Source organism: Homalodisca vitripennis, chromosome 7, assembly GCF_021130785.1.
Source record: "Homalodisca vitripennis isolate AUS2020 chromosome 7, UT_GWSS_2.1, whole genome shotgun sequence".
NCBI classification, from domain to species: Eukaryota; Metazoa; Arthropoda; class Insecta; order Hemiptera; family Cicadellidae; genus Homalodisca; species Homalodisca vitripennis.
Genome location: NC_060213.1, coordinates 105,555,433 through 105,569,984, shown reverse-complemented (window position 1 = coordinate 105,569,984; position 14,552 = coordinate 105,555,433). Strand labels below are relative to the sequence as shown.

General features: G+C 36.5%; 1 protein-coding gene across 4 annotated transcripts in view; it reads right to left on the bottom strand.

Annotated features, from left to right (window-relative positions):
* The window catches only part of LOC124366136 (ras GTPase-activating protein 1), an 83,044-nt gene that overhangs the window by 11,073 nt on the left and 57,419 nt on the right, over nucleotides 1-14,552 (bottom strand). For all 4 annotated transcript variants that reach the window (XM_046822438.1, XM_046822439.1, XM_046822437.1 and 1 more), the window contains exons 13-15: nucleotides 8,740-8,944; nucleotides 7,512-7,627; nucleotides 5,678-5,832 (exon numbers count right to left, since the gene is read on the bottom strand). In XM_046822438.1, the coding sequence (XP_046678394.1) occupies nucleotides 5,678-5,832; nucleotides 7,512-7,627; nucleotides 8,740-8,944 (476 nt within the window). The remainder of the gene's footprint in view (nucleotides 1-5,677; nucleotides 5,833-7,511; nucleotides 7,628-8,739; nucleotides 8,945-14,552) is intronic.

The window sequence follows — 14,552 nt, the reverse complement described above, 5'->3', positions numbered from 1 at the left end:
TCTGTCCTACTCACCCTGGCAGTCGACCTGCGCTACAGCGAACAAACTTGAGAAGGAAGGTCCATGGATCGGCTACAAGTTTTGGGAAAGTTCAGCTTAGACTGAAGAAAAAACATCAAGAAAACATAGAACAACCCCACAAGGGAAGAGGGGACTACAGAGAAATCGGAGACGGTCACCACAGAAAAAATGACCGCTGAAGAGATGGAAGTGGAGAGGCCACGAAGGTGTCAGAGCAATCTGTACATACCTTACCTAAAAGGTCTACTCCACAAGCCAGAGCAGCGGTCGAAGAAGAAAGACCCACCTGTTCTCTCTTCTTGAAGAAGGGACCTTCACTCAAAGGACCATCCGTCTCGGCTCGAGGAAGAAAAGGGGATAAAGTCTCCAAGCAATCCAGAAGAAGAGACGGGGATGGACCACCTGGGGGAGGTGGGAAGAAGGCGTAAGTATGCGCCTAATACAGATAAACCTACACCATGCAAAGGGCGCAACTGACATCTTGGGAAGAAGGTTTATCTCAACAGGCCTGGATATCGCCCTAATCCAGGAGCCTTGGATCTATAGAGGTTGCATCAGAGGACTGACAACTCAGGTAGGTAATCTCATTTATGATCGAACAATTGAAAACCCAAGAACTTGTATTCTAACTTCAAAACTAATAACAGTCTTTCCGATTACAGATCTAATAACAAGGGATCTGGTGGCGGCTACAGTGAAGGTGACTTCACTGCAAAGGGGACAGAGAGGTTACTATAGGCCTCAGCTTACTTCCCCAACCCGTCAACAAGCTGCCCACTAAAAGAAACTAGAAAGACTATTGCAGAGCTGCAGAGACAGAGGCTCGGCCCCTCATTCTCAGCTGCGACTGCAATGCTCACCACACGTATTGGGGAAGTACGAACACAAACAAGAGAGGTGAGGAACTTCTACAGTTTATATGTTCAGCAATGATCTAGTGTTAGAGAATAGAGGGTCAAGCCCAACCTTTATAACTAGAAATAGGAAAGAAGTCCTGGACATAACACTATCTACAGGACTAAAAAAACATAAATATAGTAAGGTTGGCACGTCTCCAAGGAGGCCTCACTATCGGACCACTGTCCAATTAGGTTCGACATAGAGGAGACAGGGGAAAGATACGTGACCCACAGGGTTCCTAAATCGACCAACTGGAGAGGTTACAGAGAGTCCCTGGCAGAAGAGTTGGAAGAAATAGGACCCTTGCAGAGAAATGAATTTGAATTAGAAAGGTCTGCACAAATAGTAGAGAAAGCTATAATAAAGGCCTACGAGAAAAACTGTCCTCCCAGGCAAAACCGGTTGAAGAGGGATGTGCCGTGGTGGGACTGGGAGGTTGGAAACATTAAGAAACAAAACGAGGAAATTATTAAAAATGGGCAAAAAGGACAGACGACTGGCTCCCTTATCTACAGGCCCAAAAATGAATATAAGAAAAGAACTAAGAACAAATAAAAGAAGAACCTGGAGGAATTTCTGTAAAAATATCAACAGTCTTCCCGAGGCATCCAGGCTTCAAAAAACTCTCCAAACGGAGCATACAAATCCTATGGGGACTCTAGTAAAGGACAACGGTGACCTAACAATGAACAGGAAGGAGACCCTTAGAACTACTTCTGGAGACACACTTCCCGGGGGGTCAACTAACTCGTAATGAGGATACTTATTCTCTAATATGGGGGGGGATCCAGTCGGGAGGTGGCAAAAGCCAGACAGGTGTCTAACAGACTATTCACACACGAAAGAATTAAATGGGCGATAAGATCGTTCAAGCCGTTTAAATCTCCTGGGGCGGATGGAGTTTTTCCAGCCCTGCTTCAAGAGGGGCTGGACATTCTACTAAATACCCTTAGCATTCTATTTAGAAGCAGTTTCGCCCTAAGGATATATACCAAAGAATTGGAGGATAGCACTAGTGGTGTTCTTGCGGGAAAAATGACAGGGATCCAACAACAAAACCCAGTTCGTATAGACCCATAAAGCCTAACCTCCTTCATGGTGAAAACTATGGAAAAAATAATAAATAGACACATAAGGGACCAATATTACTGGAACACCCACTTAGTCCCCACACAACACGCATACATAGAAGGAAAATCAACCACCACTGCTCTCCACAGTTTAGTGAGAGAGGAGGAGAATACCTTCGAAAAAAAGGAAGCCCTAGTCAGCGTCTTCATGGACATTGAAGGAGCTTTCGACCGAGTAGCATATCAATCCATGAAGACTGCGATGGAACGTTTTGTGGAGTTTCCTCAGACGTAGTCAAATGGATAGTAGCCCTCCTAAAAAGCAACAGGTGAAAGCCAAGTACGGGACGAATCGGCTGCGATCACGGCCCAAAGAGGCTGCCCCCAGGGGGGAGTCTCTTATCTCCTCTCCTGTGGGCGATGGTAGTGGATGATCTCCTAAGAAAAGCAGAGAAGAGGGGGATAAGGCTACTATGTTATGCGGATGACCTAGGTGCTTATGATTAAAGGGAAAAACACTGGCAGGCTGGAACGCCAATTACAAACAGAACTGAACTTCATAAGCAACTGGTGTCATGGGAAGGTCTGCGGATCAACCCATCAAAAACAAACATGATTACCTTTACCAGGAAAAGGAAATTCCAGCTAGCTAAACCGGTCCTGGAGGGAATCAGCATAAACCAAACAAAAGAAGTGAAGTATCTGGGTTTAATCTTGGATGAGAAGCTCACTTGGAACTCCCATATCAGAAACAAGATATCCAAAGCAATAATGGCCCTTGGGGCCTGTAAAGAGACTCTTTGGATTTAAATGGGGACTTAAACCCAAAATGATTTATTGGATTTACGAAACTATAGTGAAACCAATGGTCACATATGCTGCTTTAGTATGGTGGCCGAAGGTCGAACAAACAACAGCTGCAAAAAGGCTACAGAGTCTTTCAGAGGTTAGCTTGCTTAAGCATCACGGGAGCAATGAGCTCCTGCCCAACACTAGCAATGGAAGCGGTTCTGGGTTATACTCCTCTTGGCCAGGAAGTGATGAGAACAGCTGCGATGAGCGCAATGAAGCTTCTAGGGACAAAGGTAATAAATGTTACCCTCCCTAGAAGGCCATATGAAGATATTGGAAAATTTCCCTGAGGCTGAAATGCTAACCAAAGTATCTGATACTATGGTTAAGAAATACTCCTTTGAAAAACCATACACGGTCTCTATCGGAAGTAGGGAGGAATGGATTAAAAGGGAGGCCTACCCAAAAAAAGGAGTCCTGAAGTTTTACACCGATGGGTTCACTCCTAGACTCAAGGGCAGGATATGGAATACATGGACCTGGAGTTGACATGGCTGTGCCCCTGGGAAGACATGCCTCAGTTTTTCAGGCGGAGGTCATGGCAATAGATTCATGTTCTAGAAGACTCACACAGTTGGGGACTAAAGGATTATCATACCTTATACTCTCTGATAGTCAGGCTGCACTGAAGGCACTGGATACCTGTTCGATTGATTCAAAAGCGGTCTGGGAATGCAGGAAGGCCCTAGCAGAGCTAGCAACAAGTAATAGAGTAACACTCGGATGGGTGCCCGGGTCATGAAGGAATTCATGGAAACGAAAAAGCGGACATCCTCGCCAAAAAGGGAGCGGAATCCATATTGGTGGGGCCAGAGCCAGGATGTGGAATATCCTTCTCCCAGCATTAAAGCTCTGGTTAAAGATTGGGAAAAGAGGACAAGATATAAGAATTGGAGCAGAGCCTTGGGTTTAAGAATATCCAAAATGTTTATCTCTCCTTATGCAAAAAGGATGGACAGCTCTCCTAGACCAGAATAAGGAGGATATAAGACTGATATTAGGAATGTTGACAGGACATGGCCCTCTGAGAAAGCACCTTTTGAAGGTAGGCCTTAGTCGGAGCAGCGAATGTAGACTCTGTGGAGAGGAGGAGGAGTCAGCGGAGCACATTTGTGGTTGGATTGTCCCTGCCATCGTAAGAGACTAGGAAAAGATACCTGGGAGCATACCTCCTCACCCCAAGGACATCAAAGAACAGGAGCCCCTAAATCTGATTGGTTTTTGCAAAAGCCTCGGTTTTTGAGGGCACAAATAAAAGTAAGGGAGGCGCAAAGGTCCTTCTAGGACTAAGTGCGGGGACAAAGTGTCCTCTTCCCTCAGAAGGAAAAAAAAAAAAAAAAAAAAAAAAAAAAAAAATCGATTGAAAAATTACACAATTTAATATCATAAATGTCAAATTGTTTTTTTTGTTAATTATAAAGAGATATATATATATATATATATATATATATATATATATATATATATATATATATATATAATTTGTATAGTGTCAAAGGATTTTTACAAGTCAAATAATTGTCCTTAAAAATATAATCTTTCCTGAAGAAACTGAACATTTACAAGGGTTGCTCTGAAAGTTTTGAGAAAACAGTTTTTATGCTAGACTTACCAAACGTTAAATATATTCAAAGTAATCCTCTCTAGCGTCAATGCACTTTTGAAATGGGAGTCAAAATATTTATGAAACTTATCATCAATTTTGGCTTTTGAAAAAAAGTAACAACTGCGCAAATGTTTTTTCACTGAGAATAGCCTTGGCATACATAGCGAGATCAGGTGAATATGGGGGGGTGCTCCATCGTTTTGATACATTTACAGCCAAAATCTCCAGTTTTCACAGCAGTGTCAGAAGAGGCATTGCCATGGTGCAAAACTAAACCCCTATTGGAAAGTATTGTTTAGTGTAGCAAAAAGCTTAGATAATTCTTTGTCCCACCACCTTAATAGCCTTCACCAGTACCGCACTTCTTAAGAAAACAGCATACATTACTTTCTTTACCAAATTGATGTTTGTTGACAATTGTGGAGATAGATCAAACAACCATATGCGACTCTTTCCTTGATTTAGAATGTCATAAAATGGTATGTGTGTCTCATCTCCAGTGGCAATTTTGGAAATAATCCAATGACACCATTATTGAGCTGTTGGATAATCTGTTGGCTGATTCTCACACGTTCAGCTTTTTGGTCATCTTTTAAAAATCATCCACAAGAAAATTATTTCCTAACTTTTAAAAACTATACTCGCACTGCTGCAGATCTAATTCCTAGGGAAGCTTCAATCATTAAATAAGTGCAGTGTCTGTCCTCTTGAATAATAGCGTACACCTGATACACGTTTTCTTGAGTGACCGGGGAAAGCAACCTTTCTAAACGTTCTCCACGTTGAAGCGAATTACAGCACCTTAAAAATTCCAAATACTACCTAAAGGCAGTACCACGGAATGGTGCTTCAAAACCAAATGCTTTAAAATCAAAGCCAAAAATGCTCTCTCGATACATTCATAACTTCACGAAATTTATCTTTCCCAACAAATGACACAAGTACACTGATGAACCCAAGTTGTATCAGGTACTGAATGCGCTCGGACTACCAGATAAGAATGATAAGATTACTACAGTATGCACTATCTGTCGGTATCTCAAAACTTTCAGTGTGAGCCTCATGTAAGAGGAGATAGTCAAAGACCCTCTTCCACTGTTAATGGGGCAATTACTTGCTATAAACACAATATTGTTGGAGATAAGATATTTTTCAGACAAATCTTATCGATGAATCATTTCGAACTGCCATGGAACCATTTTAAAAAGATTATTGGTTCTGTACATACCAGAGATGAGGTTGAACTGCCGAGGGTTGAGAATTGCCGGACAGAGCAACCGCAGGAAGATGAAGCCAGAAACGACCCGGGTGCGGACAAGCCTTTCGTGCGGCCACTTTCCCACTACGCAGCGTTGCAGACAGCCACAGATGTATCTCACCGTCCTACCACAGGAAATAATTATTAGAGCAACAAATACCCACAGAAATAAACACTTAGGTCAACACTGGTGCGTCAGTACTAAAGAATACACCTAGGTATTTTACAGATTGTAACTGTACTCAAGGCTTAAGTGAAAACCCAAGCAATTACTCAAACTCATGAGTCATAATTAAAATATATATATATATATATATACATCCTGCTTTTTACTGCTTATAGTATAGGATATACAGATACTGTACTCTAATTAATTGTATTGGTTAGTGAAGTGTCAATTCTTATTTTCAATAGTGCTTAAAAAAGAAAAAAACCAATAAAAATAGTGAAATTACCTGCTGGGTTTGCTCAAAGATTACCATGTTGGACTGGTACCTGAAGGATTACCAGTTAGGTCCTGCTACTAAACCAGTGCTTAGGTAAGAGAACACTTCCCCTCATCAAATATGCCCTCAATATTGGTTAGCTCTTTTGGGATAAGCATGGTGAGAATAAAAGAAGTAAGAATAAATAAATTGAAAAGCTTAATTGTCTATTGTGTCTTTGTTTCCAAATCATTTGTTCCCAATGAATTGCATCTTTGTTTGAGATCCAACTGTCAGTGTTGTGTACAATTTTCTTGTACTGCGATCGGTTCACATCTACATGCTGTAATTGTATCCTTTGTTTTAGTTTCAGTAACTGTCACAACCTGCTATGCCACAGCTTTCAGACAACACCACATTGAACCACATTTTCAGCTGTCATTATATTAGGCAGCGTTTATAATTAATACAAAATAGTGTCATATTTTTAATTAAGTTCAATTCATACCACATTTTATAATTAATACTATTAATTATTTAAGATTTTTAGTTAATATTGATTTAGGACTAATTTTTCAGTTATTGTTATACTGGGTCATTACTTCTCAATATTTTGGGTACTGACACGACAATACACGTCAGAAAAGATAATTTCATCAATTATACTACTTTCATTCAATTATACTTTCATCAATTATACTAAAATACTTTTTATTTAAAAAGGATAAATATCCTTTATTCAGTTTAACAGTTCAAGTGGTTACAACTCAACTTACAACAAAATTAATATTAAGTATTAAAGATTTAGTTATCTCAAAGATATTTATTGGTGTGGCCTGCCTGTCGATTTATTCCAAGTATTACTTCTATACATATTTTAGTATTTTATCTTTATTTATTGAGTATTACAAATAGTTCATTATTTGTTTCAATCAATTGACACTATTCAATGTACAGAATGTGCAAACTCTCCAAGAGCCCCTGGAAACGAATTTAAGTTAGAGCAAAAACATGCTGCAGATGTTAAACGTGCACAAAAAATATGTCCAACTAAAGTAACAATAAAATCAGTTTATTATCAAATTAATTCACACTATTAATTTTGTACCATGTATATTTTAAGTGTTAAAAGTCTATGGATTCAATTCAAGAAAGGGAGATTTTTGTGAACCATCCTTATGTTTATATAGTTGATATTACACCATATGATATATCATTCAAATACAAGTGAGATATAATTCCCAACTCAGGGTATTCTCCAATCAATAATTCTAAATCTGAGGAAAATGTTCTGTATATCTGAGAAGCTATATCAAGAAACTGTTTGAAAATGAAGTTGGTCATATTATAACAGTAAAGTTTAATGTTTCGACACTTACTTGGGACATGCCTCTGCTGATAAGAATATAGAATGGGTAACTTCATCCAGGACTTGCAACAGGAATTCAGCATTGTTGCATGCATCTTCCGGGCTCTCCATTTTGTTGGGGTTTAGCTGAAAACAAACAACATATTAGTAAAGTATACAACGATAAACAGACAAATTTTAGTGTTATATTTTAAGGAAATCCAAACAAATGTACAAGCATCCAGTTGACTGAAAAATGTAAAACAGTTAAATTGTTGATTAATCAGGCCCAGTGACAGTGCAAGCTATTCTGGAGCCCTGAGCAAAAAACACTTTTTTCTGCACCCCCCTCCACAACTCAGTCAGTCCTCCTCTGCATCACAGGGAATACTACAGCAACACCAAAATAGCTCTACAAATTTCAAACACATGGAAATTATAATTTTCAATAGCAATCGGATTGCTCTATGGCTAATGTTATAAGAAACAGTGCCCATATATAATATATACAGAATGAGTCTGATGAGTTATCCTAAATTTATACCAGGAGAATAATTAAAGCTGTAATAAATAAACAAAACACAATCCTTTCTAATCACATTTAGAGAAATTATTTTAAATTGTTTCATTAGATTTGTTATATAGTTTGTGCCATTAATAAATCCTTCATATCTTATATATTTGAAATATAAATGGGATGTGTACATAGTAAAACTCAAGTAAAAATACAAAACCTTATAAAGATGGTTTTCCAGATACTGAACTCATTTGAAATGGCAGACCAGGGCATAACAAAATTGAGGTACTGAAAAAGAAATTTACAATCATTTCTGTATAACAGTTTTTAAGTAGAAGTTTTATAATAGTTTTTCGATGCTGACAAAACATTTCCAGTATTCATCATTAAATATTAAGTAAGGAGCATTTATAATGTATTTAACAGTATTATTGCTAGAAATTACATGCTAGAAAGTACAGTCAGGTTAAGTACATACATACATGATAGTCAGGTTATACATGATAGTGCAATAAAGGCAACCGAACCAAACACAAACTGAAGTACAGCAGATGACACATGAAAGTTTGTTGAAGAGACTAGAGCGTTCACCGTGGACACTCCTACCACTCCTAAATAAGCAGGAAGAAACAGGTTGTGAGTGAAATAATCTGGAATCCTAGATCTTTTACTTTAAACCCCCATTAGACATAGTTCACTTGTTAGTGGGTATTCAGTTCTAAAAATGGCTTCTATGACTCACCTCACAGGACTGTTTGGTCTCCAGCAGTTTCACTATGGTAGAGCGCAGAGCCGAGTGTAGGAAGTCTGTACACACAGACTTCATGTATAGGTCCATCAGTGTGGTGGTCAGTGAGGCAGCTCGGAATAGCGTTGACGTCTCCTCTTCCTTCTCTATCTCTGCGTCGTTCAGTGTCTTTAATAGGTCGGCTTCCTTCCGTTCATGCCTAAAAACAGTTGTTCATTTAATTACTCAGGTCTTACATAGTTAATACACAAGAGCAATGTGAAGTTCTAAACATGCTTCTCAAATCTCGAGGAAAGAACTAGAACTAGAACTTCAATCAGTAAAGAAATGTTGATCTTATATCTCAGTTATATATTGACATTGACAATATTTTTGTAGTGATGTTTGGATTGATTGGGAATTAACGAGCTTTACAGGTGAACTAGAACCAAGATCACTAGAGGCATGTTTTTCTTGTATCTCAGTTCTGGTCCAGAAGAAATATTAGCATCCACAATATTTTTGTAGTGATGTTTGGATTGATTGGGAATTAATGAGCTTTACAGGTGAACTAGAACCAAAATCACTAGAGGAATGTTTTTCTTGTATCTCAGTTTGGTCTAGGAGAAATATTGGCATTGACAATATTTTTGTAGTGATGTTTAGATTGATTGGGAATTAACGAGCTTTACACAGGTGAACTAGAACCAAGATCACTAGAAGAATGTTTTTCTTGTATCTCAGTTCTGGTTCAGGAGAAATATTGGCATTCAGAATATTTTTGTACTGATATTTGGATTGATTGGGAATTAACGAGCTTTACAGGCGAACTTGAACCAAGATTACTAGAGGAATGTTTTTCTTGTATCTCAGTTCTGGTCCAGGAAAAATATAGACATTAACAACTTTTTTTAGTAAAGTTTGGATCGATTGGGCATTCTTCTTTTAAACAAAATTGAAAGCCTGGAAATTTGTGGTAAGTCTTTGAATTGACTAAATTTCTACTTAACTAATAGAAAACAATTTGTTGAAATCAAAACTACTGAAAAAATCTTATTATTTGTAGCCATTCTCCTCTTGCACAGATTCATCATAGCGTTCCACAGGGCTCAATCCTAGGCCCACTATTGATCATCTGTTATTTAAAAGGTCCACCATTTTCATTTCCTGGTAGTCCATCAAAAAGTTTGTGCCTCTACGCAGATGATGGTAGTTTAAATATTAGTGAAAAATCATTAAATAATTTAGAAAATAATACAATCATATGTCTGACAGGTATGGACAATTATTTAAGTAACCATAATTTCTTATTAAATGCAAGTATAACCAATTTTATCACGTTCTCAACAGGGAAAAGTAAACAAACCATTGATGCACTTATAAATAATAATAAAGTTTTGAAAAAAGTACATTCCACAAAATGTTTGGACTTAATTGTAGGATGAAAACTTGACATGGAATCACTACATTGGCCATGTAGTAAGTAAAGTTACTTCAGGAGTATATGCTATTTACTAAATGTCAAAATTTTGTTCAATTAATACATTAAAGGCACTCTATTAACCCTTTGGATGCCAACGTACCGGTATTACGGCCGTCGGCTACTCAACTGAAAATCGCCAACGGCCGTAATATAGGTACGTCACGTTTTTCACCTGTAATTTTCTTATAGTTTATCTTATTGCCGCGAAATTTTGACTAATCGATAGTCGATTAGTTGCTTTGCAACCAAAAAGTAGTTAATTCGTTTATGGACGGTTTGTTTGGTCGTATTTGAGCTTCGCAGCTGTTGAATTGTTTGGTCGAGATTGAGGTTACGTTCGTGTTGCTATGCGTTGTTTACGTTTGTAATTCTCTCATTACTTTTGTTGTTAGGGCATTTTTACTATGCCCCTTTTATTAGATTCATTGGTACTTTGGGATTATACAGACTACACCCAGACATGAATCGTTATTTGACATTTAGCTTCAACTGATTAATAGATTAGCGTAAAACAATATTTCGTCGATATAAAACAGGAACTGTCTTATCGCAAACCCCTCCCCATCCTCAGACAGTTGACATTTAGCTTCTACTGATTACTAGATTAGCGTAGAACAATATTTCGTCAGTATAAAACAGGAATTGTCTTATCGCAAACCCCTCCCCATCCTCAGACAGAGGTCAAAGTCGAGCGGTGTAGTAGATAACGTGATTGCAGAGTCTCGCCGCCCGTTCGCTTTGTTGTACTTTCGTATTTTACCCCTACATTTCTCCAAACACAAAAATTCAACAAAAACAAACATTACCAAATAAAAACTAAACTCTTTATTGAAAAAAAAAACACACACAAAACTTGTCATTATTCTTGATCAAACTCCGCCACCCAAAATGCGAGTGCCTCCGGCCGAAGGTGCTTCCGAAGCTCGCGCTGATGTCAACGAAAGAAAAACATCCCTCGAGATAGTATCTAACAGTAAATATAATTCTAGAGGGGCTGATCAGAAATATAAATTGAATTGTAATGGAAAGGCAATTATGTACCTTGTAAAAAACTTAAATAATCATGTGATGCCGCGCGGCCTGCCGTAATCGGGATTCTCGAGAAAGATAAGATAACAGCGACCACAATACCGATCACAATACCTGGAAATGCTTTTTGATTGATGGAATGTTAGTTCTGTTACTCAAATACATCGTTTTATAATGTTCTAAGTTCATTGAAAAAAGTTTTAAGCGAATCTGACCTCATTAACAATTGATAATCTTTGTAAGTTTGTAATTTTGTAATTAAAAATTTGTTTTTTCGTTCTACAATGTTTGTTTATAATATATCTATAAATTTATATTTTTGTGTTCTTCATAGTGGTGTGGTTGGTATAATCCCAAAGTACCGATTTGTATAGTGTCAAATATTGATTTTGTGAATATAGTGTAACATTACATACAACGTCCATGCAAATTACAAAAACTGTGCCCGTGTCACATTTAGAGAAAAAAAATCATAACTGGACTTCTATATAAGGTAGGCTTTTAAAATTTTGTAATTAGGTTAAGGGTTGGATATAGTTTACTAGGATATAACAGGAAATCAGCATACATTTTCTTTTTAAACCACTTATTTGTGCTAAAAAAAAATGTTTTTTGGAAATTTTAATTTTTTTTTTCTTAATTTTTAACTTTTTTATAAGTTTAAGTTACATTTATGCAACTAAAATTTACCAACAGAACAAGGGCATTTCATAAGCAAAATAATGGTAAAGAAATCATCAATATCTGTTAAAAAATAAAAAAGTTATGATACATTTAGTGAAAGCTTGCAAAACTGCTGTAAATGCCCTTGGCGTTTTTGGGTAGTACTTTTGGAAAATGGGCTGGCATCCAAAGGGTTAAGCACTGTTCAAATCATCAATTGCTTTTGGTATTGCTATTTATGGTGGTACTTAGATAGAATTCTTCTTCCAAAAAAAGAGCTATTTGAACCATGTTGAATCTAAATTTTGACGTTACAGTTCACCAAAATTTTTCTCACTTGGGCATTATGACTGTCTACAGTCTTTATGCATTTCATACCACACTACATGTTAAAACAACTATGTAATTATAGTTTAATTCCTAAGCTAGGTGACAGACACACTTATTTTACCAGACATACAAACGAAATTGCCATTCACTCCCACAGATTAGAACTTTTCAATTTTTATCAAGGATTCCATTGGAATTAAAGTTATTGATAACTTACAATTTTTAAAAAAAGCTAAAATTGTATTTAACAAAGAATTCATTGTATGGGTTAGCTGAACTTTAATTATTTTGTTCTTTTATCATATACTCTATATACATATATATATTACAGTTTTTAGAAATAAGTTTATTCTAATGACGCCTTTCAATGTATACCACTGTATACTTTATGAATAAAGTTATTTTCAATTCAATTCAACTTCAAAGAGGTTTACAGTTGAGCTAGAACCAGGATCAGAGGAGAAATTTTGAAGTGCTTTTTTTAAATTACAGAAACACATTTCATTTTACCACTGGCGATTGTAGCGAAATTAACCCTCCGGCTGGCGCGCATTTGAGCCTTGACTGGCACCCTGTTTTGAAGCTTTGTGCAGAGTTTTTAATTTTTTATCCTGTACAATTAATTATTGGAAAAAACACAAAAGTGTTATACATCAAATTACTCTGCAGAATATGTTGTACAATATAAACATAATTATAATTTGACTTGCCTAAATAATGGTGGATGTTTGATGGTCAGAACTCAAAACTTTTTTTTTTCAAAAAACACTTTTTTATATTAAGCCATTAAAAAAAACTCAAAATTAATTTTATTTCAAAATCTAAAATATGCATAATGTTCACTTACTTATGCACAAAAAGAAAATACATAGTTATAAACACTTTTATTTACAAATGAAATTACAATTGAAAAAAACAAGACTACATACAAGCACTAACAGTTGCAGAGTCGTGTCACGCGGAAGTAGTCGGGAGCTTTTAGCGGCCAGTAAAATAACAAATATTCATATATATATATATATATATATATATATATATATATATAAAAGTGAATACATTATTAGAAGGCTTGGGATCTTGTGATTTAAGTGATATAACTTTTATGCGATTCGAGCGGTAATTATCGGAACTATGACGTAATTAGTAGACGATGTTTAATGAGTCGTATATTACGACTCTGCCAGTTCACGGCAGGAAAAAATGAGTCGTAATTTACGACGTTGCCAGCCGGAGGGTTAATAAATAAACATCACAAATAACACAAACACAAAACAAACATGTGACTTTAGACTGACGCCATGTTGTCCATTTGCCGAAGCGCTCCTGGATTTTTACCTGTGCAGGTAAGATGCGCATTAATAAACGCAACCACTACCGCCAGCCAGATAGCCCGGACTCCAACCGAAAGAGCAAGAAAGACAGCATATCAAAATTTCAGCTGACCTGAAATTCTTGTTTTAGAAACGTTGCTAGCTCCCGTACTATGATGTTTGGATTGATTGGGTATTAAAGAGCTTAACAGGTGATCAGTACTTGTAAAGCTCATTAATCAATTCATACATCTGTACTCGACAATAAAATATCCTGATAGAAAAGAAACGGATACGTCAACAAGCAGTTTGTGGCAAGACAAGGACACCTTCTGTTGTGAATGACAACTTTCACCATGGCACAACACAGACTACAGGTATAGCCTCAGGCGGAATAAACAAACAACAAAGTGTACCTGCATCAGTAGAGAGCACGCTTGGCAAATTTTAATAAATACCAATAAAAACTAGTCTGTATGACTATAGATATTTTATCATTATTTACGATTATATTTGTATTCTAAGAGCTTAGTTCATTTTACTTCATTGTTGAATTCTTAATCCTGATCTCCACAATTTCCTGACCTTCTCATTTTTGTTAAATATAAAATCAATAAATCTAGAAATTTTTTATATTAAGAAAAATTCTAAATTTTGTGATAATTAATCATGTTATAATGTTACTGATTACTACACTTTACTAGAATTACCTGCTAATGTCTTTTTATTTATAGTTAGAACAGAGAATAATATGAGTTATATATGAAAAAGAAAGTTCTGAAATATCATAGCTAATTGAATGTTGAGTTAATATCAAAACGCGGATGCACACTGACTACTGACAAGCTTTGCACATTTAGAAATGCAATTTGCATTGATATTGTAGGAGTATGCCATTTTCAGTGACAATTAAAATTGTTGAAAATAAATTATCAATTAGGAGGAATTAACATCTGATTTGATTATCCAAGATACACTTTATGAGCTGGCTTTGTTTAGACAAATACATTTTA